The sequence below is a fragment of the Bactrocera latifrons genome, unplaced genomic scaffold (genome assembly GCF_001853355.1).
Source record: "Bactrocera latifrons isolate USDA-ARS-PBARC rearing strain unplaced genomic scaffold, ASM185335v1 scaffold_22, whole genome shotgun sequence".
In the NCBI taxonomy this organism is placed as follows: Eukaryota; Metazoa; Arthropoda; class Insecta; order Diptera; family Tephritidae; genus Bactrocera; species Bactrocera latifrons.
The window spans coordinates 70,429-94,945 of NW_017535741.1; the positions used below are offsets into that span (position 1 = coordinate 70,429).

The 24,517-nt window shown below is 33.3% G+C and overlaps 1 protein-coding gene and 1 long non-coding RNA gene across 4 annotated transcripts in view; both read right to left on the reverse strand.

The window, feature by feature from the left end:
- The window catches only part of LOC108968555 (BAG domain-containing protein Samui), a 24,137-nt gene extending 5,340 nt beyond the window's left edge, over nt 1–18,797 (reverse strand). For 2 of the 3 annotated variants that reach the window (XM_018932672.1, XM_018932671.1), the window contains exon 1: nt 18,314–18,797. In XM_018932672.1, coding sequence (XP_018788217.1) covers nt 18,314–18,625 — 312 coding nt within the window. In that variant the 5' untranslated portion in view covers nt 18,626–18,797. Of the gene's footprint in view, nt 1–2,218; nt 2,461–18,313 lie in introns of those variants that run through there. The other variant, XM_018932673.1, reaches the window with a different exon arrangement.
- Nucleotides 18,798–18,897: 100 nt separating this feature from the next.
- LOC108968557 lies at nt 18,898–23,321 on the reverse strand. Its single transcript, XR_001993338.1, has 2 exons — nt 23,167–23,321; nt 18,898–18,978 (listed from the first exon to the last, which is right to left on the reverse strand). It is a non-coding gene; the product is annotated as an uncharacterized LOC108968557 (long non-coding RNA).
- Between the last annotated feature and the right edge of the window lie 1,196 nt (nt 23,322–24,517).

The following is a 24,517-nucleotide window of genomic DNA, read 5'->3' on the forward strand; positions in this document are numbered from 1 at the left end:
CATAAAAAATATATTAATAATTTATTATGTAAAATCGAATTTTATTTAAACAAGAAAAAACGTTAACTTCGGCTGCACCGAAGATAATACACCCTTCACAGGTGCATTTATTTTTAGTAACTATATGTTCAGTTTATATCGAAACAATATGCTATAGTAATCCGATCTGATTACCCGAATTTTTTCGGAGATTACATTGATGCCTTAGGAAATAATCTATAAAAAATTTTGTGAATATATCATGTCAAATGCAAAAGTTTTCCATACAAGAACTTGATTCCGATCGTTCAGTTTGTAAGGCAGCTATATGTTATAGTGGTCCGATATCGGCAGTTCCGACAAATGAGCAGCTTCTTGAAGAAAAATCACGTTTGCAAAAATTTCAAAATGATATCTTAAAAACTGAGGGACTAGATCGTATATATACAGACAGGCGGACAGACAGACCGACGGACATGGCTAAATCGACTCAGCTCAGCATACTGATCATTTATATACTATTATATATATACTTTATAGGGTCTCCGACGCTTGGTTCCGGGTGTTACAAACTTCGTGACAAACTTAATATACCTTGTTCAGGGTATAAAAAATAGTTGAACAAATGAAAATAAAGAAATTAATTCATAGCAAAATATAAAGAATAAAAGAAATAATACTAAATAATTTCATGAATAAACAAATAATTCAAAATTTATGTTTGTGATAAATAATATTTATTGTCGCATAAGAAGCACTAAGAGGATTCAAAACTGTTATTCTAAAGACCAAAATTTTTTTTTTGAAAATACATTGCAGTTTTTGGAAATTAATTGATTAGAATGACAAAAATATGTGAAAAAAGTAAAAACAGCGATTGCGATACCCGAGTAATGATGGATTAACAAACGTCGATTTAAAAAATATATCAGGTTTAAAACAGTCAACTTGCCCCCCAACCTCTTAACTTTGCGAGAATTTTGAGAACGGCAGTCACAAAGAAATAAAAAAATTATAGATAGATTAAATGTGTTTAATGTCTGTAATCATAGCAAATTCATAAAAATTGTATAAAATCACTCAGTGTAACGTTAAGACATTAGTTTAGTTTATTTATAACATTATTAATTATTATCTCTTCGAGCCTTGTCATCTACCTACCCGAATAAATACGCGTATTATTGTTTTTATTTACTCAGTTAAATTTAGTAAATTGCTAATTTTAAATTCTCGACGCGCAAATTATTTTGTAATCAAGCTGACAATAAATTAAAAAAAAAACAAAAGAAACGCAGACGAAATTTCTTATCGAAAGCTTTTTTCACGAGATGATTCATGGATAACAATTTACTAAATTTAAAATCGATGATAAAAAAATTAAATTTTAATTAAAAAATTAAATTAAATAAGAATAAAATGCAATTCAAATATATTAAAACAGAACGACAAAAAAAAATTATAACCAGGCTGAAGAAACATAAATTGTAGACGAAATCAACTATCGAAAGTTTCCAGAGGTTGTTTCATTGAGCACAACGTAGTAAATTAAAAATCGATAATAAAAGTTTTCAAAACAAAAGAATCGAAAATTAAAAAAAAAATATATTTTTTAACAAAAGGATTTTAAAGCACAGGATTATAACTTACAATGAGCAGAACTAAAAGTGTATAATTAAAAAATTGATTTTTCTTAAAAATGAGCACAACTAAAAATGAATAAATAAAAAAATTTAAAGCAAATCAATTCTTGTTACAAGCCACTTTTAAATTAGTAGAACAATTTATTTGTTTTTCTGATTCTTATTCACATCATTTCAAACCATTTGTATTATTATTAAAAATGACAGCAGCTATATAAAATTAAATTAAAGTAATTTTTCATTATGTAATAATTCTGGAAAGCTCCAGGTGCTTCCAAAACATCTTATGTGTATGTATATGAAATTATATATGTACATATGTATGTATTTGTATCTGTATACCTAATTTGGTTAGCACAAAAAGCAGTTTTAACTTGGCTTATTTTGGCAGTTTTAAGATTTCATTTTTAGCCGTTTCACCGCTTGCTTTGTTCAGCAATTTTAGTTAATGCCAAAAAAGTCCACAAAATGCGCAGCTCTTAACTTATTTGTGTTGTTGTTGATAATTTTTTCTTATGCTCAAATAAAGTCACTAAAACTGCACTATTTATTTTGTGATATTTGCTGGTTTAGTATAAAATTTATATAAATATATTTACTTGCACACTTGTTGTTCTACTGCACTGCTTTGTTGTTGCTTCCTTATATTTTTCGAAAGTCTTTTCTTTGTTGCAATTGAATTCTCTTAAAATAAGATTTATAATATAATACTGTTCGCTTCACAAATTTTTGCTTTGCTTTTTACACTTTTTAGTAAATAATTTCTTTTTCTTCTCGTTTTTCTTTTCGCAAATTGATGTGTTCCGCACACGTTCGCGTCTCAATTTCAACTGTTTACGCTGTCACTAATTGGCATTGCTTTTATAGCGACGCCCTCGCTTATTTGCACTGCTTAGCAAGTACTACATACCCATAAGCACAAAAACTCACACATACACACAATCACTAGAGTAGTAGCTTTCAGTGCGGACACTCTCAATCCTATTTGGTTTGATTGCTTATGCGCGTTGGCGTATATAAGCATGTGGGAATATGTATATGTGCCGCATGACTTTTCCCGATGTTCTGCGTAGATTCTACGCTCTTCTCGAAGGCGCAGACAACAATTGGTGCACTCACTCATTGCTGGGGGGCGCTATTGATTTTCTGATTTTCCTTAGCGATTTTCCACAACGAAACACTTACACATTTATGTATGTATTTACGCATACAACCTCGCATTAGATTTTATGCAAGAATTTTCACTTTTTTCCAAAAAAGAATTTTTTGGCTTTTCTTTATCCATTAGCATATGACTTTTACGAGTTGTTTGTTTTTGCTTTTTATTTTTCTTATAACAATTTCCTTGTTTTGTTGGTGAGTAAAGAGGATTTCCATAACAATTATGCAAAGATTGCACACAAATTATTTGAGAGAAGTGTGAAAAAAACACTTTCTTTAATAATAAGATTGGCTGTATGTAAGTACGTAATAATTGTATGTAATTGTTATTGTATAAGAGCAAACAAGATATTTTTGCTGTTTTTTACCTCTCCCTTAAGCTCTCTTTTTCTATTGATGTATTGATTATAATAACATTTAATATGTTTTCTTGATTAAATATACTTTTAAATTGTTGAAATCTTTTCTCTCACATAGTATGTATATATGTGTGTATGTATAACCATTAACATTGTAGTCATAGGTTGGTTACGCACCCACACATTCATAAACATAATCTTATCAATGAATTTTGTGTGCATCTTTCTATTGCATTCGTCCTTGCTTAGGCAAATTTCACATTTTCAGTCTATTATGGAATAATCTAGTTTCTAAGCACTTCTTACACGCTTTTACATACTTATACCATAAAGTCATGTTGCTAAATTGGGAAAAGAGGGGAAGCAAGAAATAACTACATACATATATAAAACCTCATAATCAGTGAAGTGACTTTATTATTATTGTAACCTTTTTTAGAAACAATTGTTCTTCGTCATTGACGTAGACACCGCTGACGCGGTATAGAAGGCGAATACATTTCTACTAAAGCGTGAACGGGAGAAATTCCATTTTTTCTTAATTCCCAGAATAAATTGTGAAAGTGAGACCCATTTTTAGTGCTCTAGGCTGGTCTAACTCCATAGACTATCACCTGGAGAATGGAACTAGCCAGCAGTGAAATTAACTGTATATTTGTTTCAATAGGAACTGCAGGCCCAAATAATCAACTGACTATAAGTTTTCCATTCCCATAGAACGTGGATCCATATAAATATCCGGCTAATGGATTCTAACTCATACCACTATGGTAATAACAACTATGTACACTTTTTTCATTGATAAAATTTGTACGTGGCGATCTTGTGAGATGAAGATAATCAGACTTCGATCAGAAATATGTATGTATTTATGTATTCTACTGGCTCACAACTGATATATAAATATTGTGGTACAGTCATCGCTCACAAATTATAATTTTGTTTGTAAGATAATTGAAATAAAACCCAAAGCTAAGTTATGACTTATAAATTAGGCGGCAACCACCAACTTGACTTGGCTGAACTCAGGCCATCAATGGATACAGCTTGAGGAACTACAGACGGATTAAGATCTTTGTTTATTCGTTTTTCAATTCTAATTCCAGAACGTTCAATGTTCTGAAATCTCTGAATCAAATTTCTGGGAGTGCTAATTACCGAAAATTCTAATTTTATTAGCGTCTTATGTATTTTAAGCCAAAGGCAATACTTTTAGTCTTAAAACTTGGGGAAAATAATAAAACAAATACCCCATATTAGTAAAGATTTTTGAAAATATCCCAGGCTTTGTACGAGGTTTGTTCAAAAAATAGCGCGAATTCTATATTTCTTAAAAAAATGATTATTTAGATATTCATGAATATCAATTTTGTCTCCTTCAAAGAAATTGCTAGGTATAGCGTTCTTTCAATCCTCCAAACACTTAAAACAGTATTTTTTTGTGATCTATGCAGTTTTCATCTACAAAATCGTAGCGTAGCATCGACTTTTCATAATCCTCTTTAATTTTGGGAACGAAAAAAGTCAAGACGGTTACGGCACCATTAATGTGTTAGGTTTGGCGAATAAGTCGCACACAAGCGTGAACAGGGGTGTTATCGTGGTGCAAAAGCAAATTTTTGTTGCTACGCGAAAATAACGCATAGTCGTTATTGACACTTTTGAGGCGTCAATGGTAACTTTGACCAATCGCTTAGGCAGCTACAGTCCCTTTACTAAAAAAAAATTTGGTCCAGAAATGGACTAGATGGTCCATGTGTAATTTTTAGAAACTATCGGGATTGTCAAATAAAGTTTCAGTCATGGAATGTTTTCATAAGCGAGTTTTTTTCACGACGGATCTGCCCGTATGATAAGTAGATGTGGCAATAAATCATAAAAGATTATGTGTACGTCTACTTTGCTGGAATTGTCTGTTTATTTTTTCCAAAACTTCTGCTCCAATTTATGCCATTTTATGACTACTGCAAAATATGCACAAACAAAAAAAAAATGTTCTACTTCAAAGATTTAAGTGGTAGTCTTTCATATTCATGTTTGTTTGTGCTTGATTTTGCACAAATACTCGTAAGTCTAAAGAGCTATAGATTCACTCCATAGAGTGTCTGTAAAGCCTCGCTATAAATTCCAGTTGCTACATTTCGTTGCACTTATGGTAATATCCATAGCAAATGATACACACACATACATAAAACTATAGGCGGACAGTTGTACTGCCTCTCCGCCAGTTGGCAGAAATAATGCAAATGTTTTGGGAAATAGTAGGCCACAGCCGACAGACGCCTTCTTCTAGCGCGCCATAGAAATATGCGGTTATCCGACATCTACATACACACACAAATTATTGAGGCATGTAAATATTTATGGCATAGACTCTATACTACAATAAGTAATAAAGTGCAGTGCACAATTTTCCTGGAAGCAGCGTAATTTCAAACAAATGAGCTACTCAGAACACGAAAGTAATTGAAATAACACGAAGTAATCAGATAATTGTGTAACTGGATAATATATTCATTTTTCCAATACTTAGAAATTAAAATAAGTATAGATCGTAAATATACCCAATTGGTAAATCATTCACATTTTTATTACACTGATGAAGTTGTACGCATTCATTAGGGTGGTCCTAAAATTGAATACATTTTTTTTAATACATATACGCTTTAATTGATAGTAACGGCAGCTAATAATCACTTATTTAAATTGTATTTCTGTTCTGGGACTACTATTAGGGTGTGTCACTTGGTCCTAAAGTTTTAATAAAATACTTTTTCTGGATATGCACTTTACTTGATATTAATGGCAGCCAAAAGCACTTATTTAAATTTTATTTCCCTTCTGGTACTATACGATAGGACTATATTTTTAGGACCAAATGACAAACCTGGTCCTAAAAATTTCAATAAAATATGCACTTTTATTGATAGTAACAGCTGCCAAACATCGCTTATTTAAATTTCATTACTGTGTCAGGGTTGCTATTGGGTGTGTCGCTTTTATGATAATATAAGTATGTATTTCAGATATATTAGATTTATAATTATATATGTACATATATAAAATAAAATAACAATACACATTTAAAATGTAGTTCCGGAATGGGATAGTTAGGGCGTATCACTTAGACGTCGAAGTTCACTTAGTTTCATTCGCTAAGAAACTTTGTATATGATAACTTCGACAATGGTTTAATTGGATTAAGGAAATCTACAATTCTATTTTTTGGAACTGCTCTATGTTTTAAACACTGTGAAGTACGCCCTAACTATCATAAAATGCGACAGAAATTCACTAATACACACATGTACATACATATGTATGTATATGGCGCATACGGACGTATTCGCCAATAATCGCGTCGATATAAGCTTTTTCCTTTTTGGACATGTTTTTCTGGTATTTAAGCAAACCGCTAATACATTTGTGTAAAGTGCCAAAACTGCGTTTCATTGTACGGAAATGAGATACAAAAATTTGATTTCGGTATTTAGTTACCACCCTAATGTTTACTATAGCACATATCGCTATTCAAGTGCCATAAGTGGCTCCCCCCAGACAGCGAATTGGTATCACCATTCAAAGTCTATTCAACCCATTAATGCCTAAAAGCAGCTGCTTTCCATTTTATTCACTCTACTCGCCTAAATTTCTTCATTTTTTCTCCATTTGTCGAAATTTCTGTGTTTATTTTCAACATTCATTTCAATATTTTGCGATCTTCAAATGGTCAACGCGTTGCTCGCGGTCTCATTAATTTTGACATGATTTAAAAAGCAAAAGTCGTCTATGCTGCTCTGGCCAATTGTACACATACAAAATACGCTCATACACAAGCATTTGTGTATTTAAAAACTTTTACTACAAAGTGTGGGGTATAAAGAAAATTAATTTCGCTTTTTCCACGAACGATTCACACTTGCAATTGTGCAATTTTTCTCGCGGCAATCACTCCGCACCAATCTTAAATACTTGAAAAGCTACCCAGTGTTGTATTTTATGTGTACATACATAAGTATTTCACTCATTTTTTAACCTCAAATTTCATAATGTTGGCAGATACAATAATTGTTTGTGCTTTTGCTTCAAATTATTTTTTTTATGAAAAGACGCCTTGGAATCACTTTTAATGCCCAATGCTTTTTGTTTTCATTTCCTTGGCTTGGTGACAGTTGCAGCTGCCAAAATGTTATTATACGGTCAAGGTGAGTCGAAAATTGTTCGTGTAAAATTCCATAGAGCCCACTCATGGGTGTATGTGAGATGTTGGGTTGTCAGCGTTTACGCAAGTGCATTCGTGTAATTTTAACAATTCTCCTTGATTCGTAAAATTTCGTAATTTTTGCTTTTGAAGGTGAGAGTATTTTCGAATTTTTTATTTGAGTGGTTTTTTTTTTATTTCTGCCTTAGTAATTATTTTTTAATTCTTTCAAAATTTTCATCAGGTATTTTATTTCTTGTTACTTTTTAAAAAACATTTTTAAATAATCTCTTATTTAATAAAAATTTGAAATATAACTATAAAAAAGTGTTTTTTTATCTTTTTTATTTTTTGTATTTTAACGTAAGTACAGAGTGCATTGACAACCATGAGTAACTTAAAAAAGTAAACTAGTTGCCATATGTGAGCACTTTTCTTGTCATTTTTTTGTTACTAACTTTTTTAAATTTCGAGTAGCTCATTAGTACATCATGTACTCATTACTTAATAAAATCGGAACTGCAGCGATATAGTGGTTATACAGCATCAGATATTATCACTTAGAGGCACTTTTCACATAAAAACCCTAAAATGTAAACTAAAATCGAGAATATAACCTTCAGAGGAAAGTGGGAGAACAGGACGCTCTGGACAAGGGGATAGCTGGAGACGGTTACATAAAGAAAGTCTGGAAAAACTATTATTTTTAATTTTTATTCATAATTTTTTCAAATTTAAACATTATTTTTATGTATTCTTATGCACTTTCATGTATTTGCTTCATTTTGTAATGTAATGTAAGTTAAGTTAAATTTAAAAAGGTAATAAAAAAGACAATCCAGAAATACCATCGGTTAAATAATACTTTCGTGGCTAAAATCGCCACGAAGTTTATGACGTCAGGAAAGTAAGTAGAGAGATGGCATCTCTCGCGAGTCTGTTCGAATGATTTTGGTTGATATTTTGGTTAAGAAACGAATTCCTTTTCGACTCAACCCGATGAAGCTGATTTTTTTTTTCAAAAGTAGTACCGTAAAAAGGTCTTTTTGGACAACCTTGATTGTGCGAATTCCGATAACACATTCATTGAGAGCATTATAACAGCCGATGAGACATGAGTTTATGAGTTTGATATGCAAACAAGTCAAAAATCACAGTTTTCAGTCGAAAAATAAAAAAATATATATACATACATATTGATAAATAATTAGATATTTATTTACAATTTCCGGGATTTGTGTCCCAATGTATGTAGCTGCCAACTGATCGAAATCAAAATCTTATATGAGAAGGTTTGTTTTATTTTGAAGCAAATTCGAATTTAACGTTTGTTATTGTTTATTTTTGTTTTTGCTTTAATTTAATTTAATTATAATTTATAATAATTTAAATCAATTGATTTGCTTAATTAAATTTTTTGTATTTTTTTTTTAATTTAGCTTACTACACTTAATATTTATTATATTTACTTTTAAAATACATATTTACATTGTGAGCAGCATTTCGAAACTTTATATTTTATTTTGATTATATCTCACAAATTTACATGATTTATGCCTGTCTCGTTGATTCAAATACAATGACAACAGCAAGGGAAATTAACAAAATAAAATAAGAGTAAATAATTTGCGTTGCCTATAAATTATGCACTCACACACCTACTATATGTATATGCACATACTACCGAAGTATGCATGAGATCGTCGCGTCGAACAAAGTAAACTGGTGAAATTCGCGCTTACACACGATGCTATTTTTAAGCTATTACCGGTTGACCAGTTGCCCAGTTGCCCAGTTGCCGGCAGCAAACAAGAGGCGAACGGATCACGTAGTTTCGTAAACATATCTACCAATATTTGTTTGCATTAATTTGCAGTACATCTGTGTGGGTGTGTGTATGTAGAGATGTGTGTTCTATATTCAAAATAGCCCATTGCGAATTCATAGCTTTGTTGCGGCTTGAACGCGTTGTTTGAACTTTTGTTTACATTTCAAATTCACGCATGAAATGTGCGAAACGAGAGGAAATGAATGACATACAAATAGAGAAAGAATGTAAACAGTGGGAAATGCGAATAAACAAAATTAAAGTCATTTTTAGCATTTTGCAAAATAATTATTGCCAATATTGATTAATTTTCTGTATTTATAGATAAACATACATACATATGTACATGTGTAAATATATATGTAAATATACAATATATATATGTAATCAAATCCATTGCAAATTTGAAAATACCTGCTTTTGGAAAAAATCAAAATATATAAAAAACCACCCTGCATAATCCAAATGACGTCATTATTTGCCTTTTTTGCGTAATTATTTATTACTTTTATTTGGAAAAAAATACACTTTTAAGTTCTATTAAAATTATTCGTGATACTTAGCACTTTTCGTGACCGTTGATAAACGTTAAAATACAAACGACAAATCAATTAAATAAGAACAAACAATGCATGACCATTGAATAAATTTCACGAAAGTTATAAAGAAATCAACTTAATTTGAAATCACCTTATAAACTAAAGTGTATAGCGTGTAATTTGACACATCAACTAACTGCATATCTATTGCGCCTTAAATTAATAAACAGTTGCTTTAAATCTTATACATATGTATGTATATCATATTATGATGTTAGATGCATATTATAACAGTTTGTTTTCACCTAACGGTTATACATAACCTTAACCTAATCGAGATAGATATAGGTTTATATACATATATACAAATGATCAGGCCGACGAGAAAAGTTGAAATCTGGGTGACCGGGGTATCAAGGGGCAACTGTGGGCTAAAAATTTTGAAGAAGTGGGCATGGCCCTGCTCTCTATTTGAATTAATGTAAATATCTTATAAAGCACTTAAGCTACAATAACCAAATTCCCTCGCAATAAATCTCTTTAGCACCCCTATCGACGCTGTAAAAATGGATGAAATCGAAAGGTAATCCCGCCCGACCGATTTCGACTAAATTTAGTGCATGGCATTCTCCTCACATTCCTATGTTACAGTGCGAAGTCGGGCTACAATCACACCTACTTCCCTTATAGCATAATTATAAATTCCAATAGATTCTTTCACTTTCTGGTGTACAAATCAATATCAAATTAATATAACGGTATAAAACTTTGCATGAATAATGTATTTAAAAGCTGAAGGCCCTGCAGCCAGTGCTTTATATCTATAAGTGGAACGATTATTTATAATTATTTCTCCTTTAAATAAAAAAAAAAATGTATTTAAAGCCCCTAGGTTCCAAAGTAAACAGGACTTTTTGAATATAGCACCCCGTGGTGGCACCATCTTTATGTCGACTGGTGCGTTAGAATCTGCTATCTTTATCGATTGTCCTATGAGAATTTCATGACATTTCATCGATTGGAAGTGAAGTCATGCGTTTTAAGTGTCAGTACGTTTGTGTTATCGGTGCGAAAATGAGCTTCGAACAAAGAACCAACATTAAATTTAGTTTTAAAATTGGTAAAACCTTTATGAAACGTGTCAAGTGATGAAACAAGCTTATGGCGATGATTGCCTATCCGGTAGCAGAGTGCGCCGAGTGGTTTTAAGATTTCAACGATGAACATGTGGGCCAATCAAAATCCGTGATTACCGGAAACTCCATCGAAATAATGCGCGAATTTATCAATAATCAGCCGAAATCATCATTAAAATTCATGGAAATGGACATCTCCAAAACATCGATTTATCGCACTTTGAACGAACACTTGGGCTTACGAAAGGTGTGTGCACGGTTTGATCCGTACGAATTGACTTACGACCAAAAATTGCTCAAAATCCAACAACGATCGACACTTGTGACCGTTTATTTGACCAAAAACCACATTAACCATACAGGGAGTATGAACTTGATATGGCACCGTGAGGCTTCTTCCTTTGCGGAAAAATACTTGCACCGGCATACTGGCGGTCATACCGGCCAAAGAGCTAAAAGAGCACTCGTTCGACATGCTTTTGGCCCGTGCAAAAAGCTGTATTGAAGCAGAGAGAGACTATTTGAATAAAATAAATTTATTTTTCCGAAAAAAGCCTTTGTTCTGTTTTTTTTTTTTTGAAGTCCTGTTTACTTTGGAACACATCTTGTATGTATAAAGATTTTCGTTTTCTAACAAACCTTTTGTCGAATATGTCGGCCAGTGTATGAATTATATGCCATTAAGTGCAAAATGTCAACCTCCGAACCTCTGTCATTGTGCACCTTCACCTGTGGACTTATGTTTAGTGCTTCTAGAGATATATTCCTTGCATTCACTAAGTAGATTAAACAACTAAGTTTATATGAAAGGTTCGGTGCTTAAGTCCAACTAAGAACAAATTTCTATAAATTTGATGAAAAATGTACAGCTAAAAACTTTAATCCTTCAAATTGACATTGATAGCTCCTTAATATAATATTAATTTCACGACTCAACAAATATTGTTAGCCCTCCTAAGGCTTTCTATATACTGCTAAGCATTGTATTAGAAACTTTCTTGTAGTTATAGTAATAGAAGTTACGCCAAATAGTTCAGGCCTAAAAGTAGTGGAGTATCAAGTATGATGACACCAACTCTTCAAGCATATGTTGCATGAAAAGGAAAATTATGCTCAAAACCAATAATTGCTGAAAGTAGGCAATACTTCGGAATATAAGAATCAATGCCTGAGTAAGAAAGTTGATTCGAATTTAAGTAGAATCACTACAGCAAATTATATTTTGGGTTTTCGAGAAAATATACTTTTCTGTTTTAAGATAAAAAAAAAAGACTAGAATGGATTATTTTTGTATTTCCATTTTTACAAAGAAGTCACTAACTTTTTAAAGTTCTCCAGTAGCTGAGTATTTTTATCAGAGCAGATGTCATTTTATATGTTAAAGAGTATTGCATAAAAAATGTTGAAGGTAGAGTCTTAAGTTAAGATAAAAACTGAGAAACTTAAAAATAAATTGGAAAAATAAATGTGTCTTCTGATATTTATTTTCCCAAATTTTGTTTTAAGTATTTTGTGGCAATGGTGAAATTTAGAGAATTAATAGATAATTAAAAAATAAATAAATATGTGGGTAGTGAGAGAACTTAGAAAACTAAACAGATAATAAAATTTGCGAGCAAACAGATACCATGGAAATTGTTAGATAAAATCAAAACGAGGCCAGGAAATGTGCTGATGTACATATATATATATATACCACAGAAAAACAAAGAACTAAATATGTAAATATGTATATCTCTATAAATTATAAATACACAATATATGCCCACACAAGTGTTATGCCTTCGTTCGACCAGCCCACAACCAAATCATCAAGATCATAGCGAAATAGACAGACGTAAACTCCCACACGAAAACAGTTAAGAAATGGAGAAATATACTATATGTATATTATTTGTGCTCGTAGCAACGTCATTAATTGTTAGTGATCAGCGCAGTGGGAACGGGTTAGGAGCTCAACTGACACACCCGCTGACGTTTAACGTTTGTGGATCGCTGACGTTCAAATGAGAACGGAAGTGCGAGAGTATGCCGAAATGAGTGGGCTGAGAGTGAGAGAGAGAGAGACCACAATAGGTTTTTAATATGAGCGCATAATTCTTTTGCAATCGACAACTGATTCGTGCACCACAAAACTACAATTTATTTGCGCGCGAATGTGTGTGAGCGGTTGAAGGTAGCGCTGGTTGTAAACTTGTGAAGTTGAATGTGTTATGATAATTGATTTTTCATACATATAGTACATACTATATATTTTATGTTGCGGTGCACTTGTGTCGGCGCCTACTCACAACAATAACAATAAAAAATTAAATTTTTTTACTCTCTTTATTTATGCAGCAAACTTCAAGCTGTCATTACTTCCAAGAAAATAGAATATATAGTACTTCTCTTCTTCATTCTTTTTAGAACGCCACTAATATCAGACACTTGCCGTTGCATAAATCATAGAAATGAGCGCTTGGCATAAAAATAAAAATAAAAATAACAAAAACAACTTTTCAGACTATTAAAAATGCTCAAGACGAAAAGCGCTCTTGGCTGGCGCTGTGGGTTTCGCAAGCATTGCAAGAATAGTATAGATGACTCACAACCTTAGAGCTGCGAAATGCTACTGTGTCAATTAGTCAACACACACATGAGTACTCACACTCGCTCTGATACTAGTACCCACTAATTCACCCGAGCGAGCGTGTGTGGAGGCAACAAAAACTTGTCCAATAGTAAATGCCGCTTCTGCATTAGCGCTAGCATCTAGATTTTAGTATAATAGAAATACTGGTTCGTAGCATTTATGTGGTGGCATCCACATGCGCCGATATCTTAATTGAGAATCGCATAAAAAAAATTAAATTATGTACTTCAAAGTAAGTGGCTTGAAATGTTTTGCTTGTGCCCGTTTTGAGTACTTCCGTCGCCGCTTGGTAATCTATTTGCCGATTTTTAATAGACACCCATAACTTACAGTATTGCTATGGAGATGTATGGATATTATAATATAAACAAATACTAGGGTGGACTGAACTTTTGAAGTCATATTTCAAGAATCTGTATATCTGATAACTTTACCACATACCCATAAAACCTGGACTCACGATTCTCCGTTGCTGTTCGTCGAAAACTTGATTCTTACTATTTAATAAAATATAAGACAAACAAGGAGGACACACTAAGCTTATGAAGAAACACATTTAAATCCCTGTGTACACTATATGACTCACAAATACAACTATAATTCGAACCACGAATAACCCAGAGGTCTGCATATGATCTAATGATCTACCTAATAACTCACAGATTCATTTAATTCAATGTAACCCATACGAAACTGGCTTATCTCATCTTAACATAATGTAATTAAAACCAAGCCAACCAAAAGTAATCTAACTTAGTATTGAAAAAAATATGTTTATTTTTTTAATCTAAACTAATTTTCAACTCAAACAGGAGTCTTTTATTTATTTATTTATTTTTTTTTTTTTTGAGCAAGATCTCTTTTTCGATTCGTTTAAGACTTTAATCCATTGTCGGTAGATGCTGAGTCTTTCATAGTTTGATATTATTTAAGAAGATCTAATAGTTTAGTCCAGAGGCTTAAAATTAGCAAATTAGCTCAATATAATAGAGTGATTACGATTAAGTGTATAGTGATGAGACCATCCCGAGTATTTTGCAATAGACGAATATTCCAATATTCTTATGTACCGCCCTGGATTTTAATACATTTGGAGAGGTTAATGTATAAGGTGCAGATTATGTTGCAGAGAGTACTGAAGCGAACCGGAGCGCATAGAATTGAATGAAGGCGTCTTTCATGCGACACTGTTTAATGATCCGTCGGCACACATACTATGTATCATATATTTAGTATTAGCAGTTCTTTACCGTAGTCACACGCTTCGGTAGCTTCAATGCGCTAAATCGTCAATATATTGTTCTTATTTGGGTTTAATGACGCACGTTAGTTCATCGTTGTTGTTGTTACTGTTGTTTTTGTAAGTGTTGTTGTTTGTGTATTTGCTGTTGCCCATAGTTAAGTAACTTCAGTGTTATATCTGTTGCAAATGCAATTAACGTTATGCAATATGAGCACCTCACACACACACACATCAAAGAAATTAACGGCACTCCCATTTATCCATTCACCCATTTTCTATGCATTCCACTCGACAAAGTTGTGCTTTGTGCGACCGCCGCCCTACCACCCCCACGTTCGCCCTACCGCAATTCTTTTGTTCCACCTTCGGTTGCCGTTAGACTTTGGACTCTCTTCTGTTAGACATGCACACAGACTTTACAGTATACGTTCATATGTGTGCGTGTTTACGTTTTGCACTATTTCTCCAGCTAATTTATTGATTCTATTGAGTAAGTGGCGCATTTATCGCGTTCGCTTTGTCGGTTCGGTTCGGCTGCAAACTCGGTTAATTTCACTTAAACAGCAATTAACTAAATTGGCTTGAGCTGAGTTCAGCTCGCTAAAGTTTTCGCAATTACCTTGCAAGTTAATCGACTAACGGTTAATTAGGTTAGTTTTCATTAACCGTGAATCGGGGTAAAGAAGGTCAGCTAACAACTTATCATGGTTGCAAGGAAAGAAGAGTTCCGTATCGATCAAATATATTTACCAAAAGATAACTCGGGACAAAGGTGTGTGAGTGTGATGGGTAACAGTAATATATCTCTCAGGAATTGTCATTTTTTTTTTTTAAATATATTATATTAAGCACGTTTATTATCTCTATTATCTGGGGTTCGGAAGTCTTGCCTCAATATCCGACTTAGCCTACTGCTCCAAGATTCGATAGAATCTAAACTTGTACAAGAAAGTATGGCGCATCTAAGATCACGATCACGATCTAAGATCTTTGTAATACGGAAGAGTTTTCTCCCTCTTTCGTAATTGGGAATGGAAATCAGAAAGGTTTTGTTGTGCTTGGGATGAAAGAATCGGTCAGTACACAGCACAAAGAGCTCAAAGATGTGCTAAAGCGTGCTAAGGTAAGTTTGACAGCCAATAAAAGTTTCGTATAGATTTCTCTTATTACTCCAGTAATATGGTCACTAATAAATATTGTTAGGATCTGCTGGCGAAATCTAATTTGCAACGGTATTCTAATCTATAATATCTACAGTTTCCAAAACTAAGAGTGTCAGCACTGAAAGCAATGAGTATTAAGGAAGCATTGAAATTTTAGTTAAACGTTAGTTTTAGTTAAACTGATTTTCGTCGAAACTTGTAATAATTCTGACGAATACGCCGACTTTTCAATTATTTCTCGTACGTAAATAAAAAAAGGATTGACAAGAACTTATATGTGGTATGTTTCATATAAGGTAAATAACCACATACACAAGTGTCTGAACTTCATTGTCAACAATAAAGTTAATATCATTCTAACTAACATTCATGTCATACGAACTTATCTTATCTTAGCTGGTTGATATCAAAATCCTAGCAAATGGGTTGGAATATTTCACTTAATTAATGTTAATGTTTTATTAAATAATAAATATTTGTAGAATCTTCTCGTATGTGTATTTAGGTTGTATTATCTGGTGAACACAACATAAAGTCAACAAAGAAGACAACTAAGAGGTACCTTAACAACACTATAAAAAGTTGAGATGTGCATCAAAGATTACTAGATAGACTAAGTTATGGTTTTCGAAGAAATAAAAATAATATTTGTAGTGTAATTCTTTCTTTCTCTTTATCTCTTTAAATATATAGTTTATCAAATTGCTTTGATGGCTGGCATAACTCACTTTCTTTATGATTGACAAGTGAAAATTTTTGTATTTTTGTATTTCAACGTTTGACTGTACAATACAAGACGGAAGTAACTGAGTTTAATAATTTTGAGCTAACAATATTTAGAGAGTAATTAGTGTAGGTTGCTATCTGCTTCAATAGTGTCCAGTAAGAAGACAAATAATTGTCTAATGTGGAATCTCAGATCTATCTTTAATCCGAGTTCGTTTCTTCATAACATTCAACACCCTTTTATATTAGAAATTAAAAACTTTTTAAGCGGCGAAAATTCATTGTCAGAAAAAAATGTAATATTAAGTCTATTGGAATTTAGAAAAATGAGCAGCTTATTGGGGCTATATGGGGCACGTGCAAAATTTTTCTTGAAACCAGTATTAATACCAACAACAATGTCGCAGAATAACTCTTGCTACAGGTACTACCTCGAACTGAGTAGGCAATTGAGAAGCAAAGTCCTCTCTCGACGAACAAAAACCAAACTCTATAAGTCACTCATTATTGCTGTCCTGTTATATGGCGCAGAGGTATGTACAAAGACAACATCTGTTGAAGATGTATGGTCCTTTGCGCATTGGCTACGGCAACGCAGTATCCGCCGGGGGAAGCATAGGAAGAGTAAGACATCCCCTCCATTAGAAGGAACAGGCTTCGCTTGGAATCTATATCTACGTCAGTCAAGAAAACGGAACATACATTTATATATATGGTATATAGGGTCTCCAAAATGTTTAATACACTGTCAAGGCATAAAAATTGTTTTGAGGGAAGCACACACGACCATACCAAAAGGGTTAGAGAATTGGAAAAAAATGTTTGGCATAAGCCGTGTATTATCTTTGATCTTTCATTCCCAAGGACAATATTGATGAACAAATATTTAGAAAAAGGAAGCGAACAAAACTTATGAAGACGACACCAAAAGGGTAGCCACTGCAGAGACCAAACAAAATAGAAGAAGCAGCAAAGAGAAGGGTGAAAAGTTCTTCTGTCTTTGGACATCTTATCCTGGAAAAATATTTGTTGAACAAACCTAGTAATATACTTGCTTTCAATAAATACTTACAATAAACATTCTATGTGGACTTCCCAAATGTATTACAGTATTTTATAAACACCAGAACTAAAGTTGTTCGATTGCATTTGGCGAAAGCAGTCATAAAATAATTTATATGTATATTGGGATTACATAAATAAAAGTGCACACATACATAGACACATTCATACTATATAAACTATATACAGCAAATTGCGTGCGATTGCACAATTCTCACACATTAACCATGAATACAACGAGCCCATCGATTATGTGTGGCAACAACAATTTCAGTTACAACAACAAATATGAAAAAGTAAATATACAAAAGTGAAACGACCTTGCCGCGCTGACGCCCAATTTTTGAAGCTTGTCGCTTTCCGAAAGGCGGCAATGGCACAAAAACCAACGAGACGTAACGAGAGAGTGACAGCAATTATATGCGTGACCTTGGGCACACACGGAACACGCAATGGCGACGGTGACACACCAACACATGCGCATAAATGTTCCACCGAAAACAAGAATATAATCAAAAAAGGAAAAAAAAAAGAACAACAAAAACGCAATTGAATTTTGGGCCACTTCCAGGTATGCACACACATATGAACATAGGATGCATTTGTATTTGTAATTGTTGTCGTGGTTATTGTGTACCAACCTGAAAGTGTTGCGGCATTTGCTGGTGTGGATGCTGTTGTTGTTGCGCCGCTTGAGGCTGATGATGGTAGGACTGCTGTTGTGGCGATTGTTGCTGCTGCTGACGCGGTGAACCGTAGGCACCGGCATTGGCGTCCGCGTAGTAGCCGGCGGCTTGCGGGTGTGCACCACCGCTGCCGGCGACGTTGCCGTAGTCATGGTGTATGGGTATGTTGACGCCGTTGCTGTTGGTGTTGCCGGCAACACCGCCGCCGCCACCGCCAACACCCGCCGCCGCGTTGGCGTTCGCAGTCGACAATACGGTTGGGCGCATTGTTGTTACTTTTGTTGCACTGCAGCTAAAACGTTCTTGTTTTTTTGGTTTTAGTTATTTTCTGACAATTAATTGACTGGCTTGTCGTCGCTGCGTTTATTTCGTTGTTGTTTTTTACGTTGTTTTTTTTTTGCTTTTTTTACTTTCGATTTTTTGCGTAAATTTTGTTGTAAAACGAGTGTTGTTGCTCTTGTTGTTCCAAAACTTTATTTTGTTGTTGTTTGTTCACTTTTTTCTTTGTATTTTTTGCGTTGCTTAATTTTCGTGTTTCCTTAGAATAAATTATGCATATTTTTGCACTTGACTGTAATTTAAATGTGCATTAATATATCAAAGGATTTTTAAAAGTAGAGCTGAGTGTGTAAAAAAAACATATAAAACATTAGTTTATTAAAAATTTTCGAGTAGAAGTTGTTGTTTTCTAAAGTTTAATAAAAATAAATTTGTAAAGTTGAAAGAAGTTTTTTTATTTCAAATTTTTGTTTTTCGTTGCGTTTGTGTTTTAAAGAATCGTTTGTCGTGTGCGTGGTTGCCAGTTTATTAAAGTTTTTGAAACTGATTGAGGTGAGTTTTTGTGTTTTGCCCTGCGTTCATACTTCATATTTGTGAATTGATAAAAATAGTAAAATTTTAGAAAAAAGATAGGGAAACTTTTAGAACGGCAAATCGGGTTAAATTGAACACGATTGCGATATACATATGTATGTGTTTGAAGTCCAAAAAGTCACCAATTTAAAGTATGGCATTTTTCAATTTATAGTGAATTTTCGACTCATTATTCTTGTTTATAGCCACTAACATTTCACTAAATTGTTTCTACTCTTTCTTTCATATTAAAGGGTGCGCAAATGTATTTAATCAAAATGAAAGTTTTCCTCAAATTCGATTTATTTGCACCATAACCAACTGGTTGCTGCAAACAAATAGTAATTGTTGCCATAATGTTACAAACGAATAAAAGCAAATTAAAGTGAAAGAAGATTTTAATTTTAAATATATTTTCATTTAAAATTTATTTTATTATTTGTTAATTTTTAATGAAAATAAATTTTATGACCTGGTATGTGTTTTATATATTTTTTTTCGTTAATTATTATTTTTTATTTATTTTTATTTTTTTCCGTATTTTCAACAATTTTTTTATAAAATATATTTTATTTTTATTCACATATGTGTATTTTGTTCAAAATGTACATTTTTTTCATAAGTTCTGATCTACTTTAATTAACACGGATTTAAGTGCGTTTTAAAATATTTCATTAATAATTTTAATTTATTTTTTAAAATAATTTTAATAATACTCTTTCAACCGGATAACATTTAGATAAATTTGCCTCTTATCGAATTTATTTAATTGTTCAATATTGTTTGAAGAAATATATATTTTTAGCTTTAATTATTATTTTTTTTAATTTATGCATATTTTGTCATTTCGATATTTTTCAATACATTGTTGTGTGAATATATATAATTCTTATGTTTTTAAGAATTTATTAATTACTAATTTATTCAGGGGTGTTATGGAATCCAACACAGAATTGCTTAGCTGTCAGAGTTGCAAACCAATTCACACTTTCAATGGTGTCCCAAAATCTGTTCGAATTGTCATCTTTTCGAACATACGCTAAACCAATAATAGAATCAGCTGTTTACTAATGTGACAATACTTGCAAATTAACAGATTTGGAGCAATAGTATTAAGGTTTTTAGTGAGTTCCGAATTGAAGAAAGATTTTAAGAGATAACATTTATCGAATGAATAAAGACGAGTTTGGGTTTTATTATATATTATAATTACGTTTTGTAAATCCAATATCATTAAATATCAGGAGTTTTTTTCAAAAACTCAGTAATTAAGACATTTCGCGTTTAATACTTATGTTTTCCCCTATCGAAATAAAGATAATTTAATTCGTAATAATAAAATAACTTGATTTCTTAACTTACATTTCAAATCAGTGAGCGACTATCTTCTTGCTGTGTTTCTGATAGAAAATTCTGTTTCGAATATCAAACCAATAATATCTGAATTCATGACACCGACTATTTTTTTCGATCAGTTTCCATTCTGATTCCGACAACTATCAGATTGCACAACACCCCTGATTAATGTTACGTAATTAAACTAATTAAATTTATCTTGTGTAAAAATCTATAAAAACGTAATCGGAGCACTGACATGCCCATAAACCACTAAATGAAGCTATAGAACAGTAATTTGATACAGGGGACCCGCAGGCTAAAAATTTTGAAAAGGAAAGCGGGGCTCCGCGCTCTTGAGGGTTTAATGTACATATCTCTCAAATTGTCCAAGCCAAAAGAACCAAATTCGCTCGAGATAAATCCTATAAGAATCATTCTGATAATTCTTTACTCCATATGGTTGGTGATTGTATGTGAAGTAACTTTATGAAATTCAGTTAACATTTTTTTAGTAGGTGGCATTTTAATACATAGTATGTGGTATTGACAAAAATAGATAAAATCGGATCAATACTACCACAACTCTCATTAACTAGATATGTCTAATGATTTTCGTTTTTCTAACAATTCTTATGCCGAATTTGTCGGTCAGTATTATGTATTTTGTTTTCTTATGAGAGAGCATTTAAGTTAAAATAATTTTTTTCTAATTAATTCAATTTAATTATTATAAATTATATTATTATAAATAATTAGTCTCATATAAGTTATAGCGTTCAGAAAACATAACTGGGGTACCACAACGTGTAATAAAGCATCGTAAGTCATAAAGTCGTAACTTTTTATAATAGTTTAAAAGATTTGTTGTTAAATTGCATACTAAAATCAGAAATCAGTTTACGCAAATACAACTCTGCAACAATTTTTTTCAACCAATTTAAAAATTTATAATTTTATGATTTTACGATGCTTTATGACGGGTTGTGAGTACCCTAATTATTTAGTTCGCAGTGTGTACTTCCCTCGCAGGCTACAAAATTTTCCACAAATTTTCCGTCGCTCACAGTGTGTCTTCTGCCCTCGCCTGTACTTACTTCGGTATTAGGAATTTCGCAATTTCATTTCAACAGATTTTTTTTTAAGTTCATGACAATCCCGTTAGTTGTTGTTGCATACTGCCTTCACCCAGCTGTTGCGTTGCTTATGCATTTCGCGCTGCGTTGCTGTGGGTGGCGTATGAGCAACCAAGAATGCGAGCGTTAATCTGCTTGATCGCTGCTTTCAATCACTACCGCTAACAAACAACAACAACTACATATATGTATATATTTTGCGTGGCGGCTGCTCGGTATGTAGCTTTTGCTCGCCTGAAACGCGACTAGCTTTACTTAATTCAATGCACAACTGAGGAGCTGCAAACTACATACGCCAGCCCGTCAGCCGCGCTGCAGCCTCGTCCACAAGCTGTTGTGCTTTGTTGGGGTGGCGAGTGGCTCTCGATTTTCTCGCGACGGTAGGGCTGTTGCTGACCACACTCGCTCGTTTTAGCGTTTTGGCTATTGCTGTTGTTGCTAAAATGTACCAGCTGCTGGCTTTCGGTGGAGGAAAATGCTTTTTCGATGTTTCTAGTAGCTTTTGGACTTTAGCGGAAAATTTGTGAAAAATTTTCCTGCAGCGCGAGTATTCGCACACACGCACACTTTAATTTGATTTGAATTTAGTATTTACTTGTTTTTTAATTTAATATACGTTTTTAAATAATTTTTTTTATTTTTTTAATTAATCAAGTCCAAATGTGCGAGGGCAAACCGGAATTTCTGGTGCACAATTATCGATTTTCAGAACAAACAGCTTGTTTGTGTGTCTTTTTATTGTTGTTTTCTTTGTTTTTTTTTGTTTTCTGCCCTGCAAAGCGTCCGCACATCACCTTGTGGCGCAAAAAGACGCAGTAAATTACCCTAAAGCACTTGCAACGCTGGCAAATGGCGCTGTGGCACGCGAATGCGGCGCAAATTCAGCAAAACACGGTATTTTTTGGGAGTTTTTTGCCAAAAAATTTAATTCCGCAATGCAGCGTTTTGGTAAATAGCACACTTATGACGTCACCGTGCGGAGATTTACACTGTTGCTTGCTGTTTAGTTGTTTTATTTATTGTTGTTTTAAGAAAATTAGTTTCCCATTGTTGTTGCAATTTTTTATAGCAACTGATTTTCACAGTGTTGTTGCAATTGTTGTTGTGCGTGTAACTCATGCGGCCGCACAGCTGAAACCCGCGTGTTCGTCACGCACACTCGCGCACATACATATGTATGTACATACATACACATATGCACCAGCTTATCGCGCACACATTCCACAACACGAAAAAGTAGAATTAGGAAAAAAGAAAAATAAAATAATTAAACTTCGCCTCCGTAGCGAACACAAACGAAATTTAAAAAAAGAGTAGTTGAAGAAAAGAGCGCACACACAGATACACCTGCACATTGGCAGCAAAAGGTGCACTTAGTAACTTAGCAATTATTCTAGCTTTCTTTATTGCTTTGGTTGTTGTTTTTTTTTAATTATTTATTGTAGCTTTTTGCACGAATTCCTTTTTTATTCACGTTTTCCTTACGATTTCTTGCCTTGTCGCTTTGGTGCCGTCTGCTATAAGCTTCTTTATAAAATGACAACAACAATATAAATATGTATTTAATCTTTGTTCTTGCTTCCGCCGTACTTAATCGCTTCGCTGTTACTTTTAGACTGTTCGCATCGCAGATGCTCAACTGCTACCTTATGGCCAGCTAGTGCTAATAATGTCAAAACTCACGCTTCTGCCAACAGCACTCACGCTCCGCTCACGCTCGTCCCCAATGTGCTCCCCTTAGGCAAACTCTGAAAGTGAGTGTGTTTATATGAGCCCTCTCTCTCTTTCTCACTGTTACAGTAATGTGCACTTTCTCCCCATTAAATATTTGATTTGCGTGTTTGTGCCAAGTTGGTAGGGAGCTTGTGTTGTGAGAGCGACAGTATTGGGAAGAGAGTAGAATTGAGCGCAGTTTACGTGCCGTTACAGTTGCACAGTGGAATGTTAACTGGAAATGTGAAAGAATTTCTACTAATAGTTATAGAACACTGGTGGATATCACTCTGGGAATAGGAATAAGTTTCGACATAACCTCCATGCCCCGATTTCATATAAATTTTGAGTTTAAACATGACTTTTTTGTGACTTAAAAGTCAAGTTCCGCTTTTTGATAATAATTTAGGGAAGTCAGATTAGTCAGGTTAGTTAGAGATAAGTTTAGAATGCAAATGTACTAAAGAGATATAAACGCTAATACTCTTTCAGACATCCATACACTCAGTCTCAAGAATCACATTTTTCACTCTCATTGGTAGTGTTAACTCTATGAAATGATAAAATAAGAACTACGATTCTTGTGATTTCATTCCGCTAATTAATATCCAGCAAATTCCTTCGTGTTAGTAGGGAGAGTAAGTCTTCAGTTTTGCAATTTTATACGATACCTAGAGGTGGCTAGGAGGTGGAGGAGGAAACAAAAATGAAAGCTCTCTAACCTTTAATTCTTAACTTGGAGTCACATGCGGTTATTTCGGCAGTTTATCGGAGGTTTATTGTTGCAGGAAGTCTAGTTTTTCTTTATTGAATCTACTTATATCGAGATTGGATAATATTATTCATATATGTAATGTAGTTTTGTAAATTTTGGAGCTGTGTCGACAATATACAATATAACCGAAGCTATAAAAATAAAGATCTTACAGAAATTGTAACAAGTGGAGAGAATTACAATGTCGCTGCAGTGCTGGGATCCTCTTTCATATTCGTGTCACATATTTCTTAAAAACAACAAAAATTAAGTGAACCGCTAGTTTCTCATTAGCCGACAGCCGACACAATCTACTAACGGATCGCGCAACTGTTGTTAGCTATGGGAACCAGTACATGAGGCTGCATC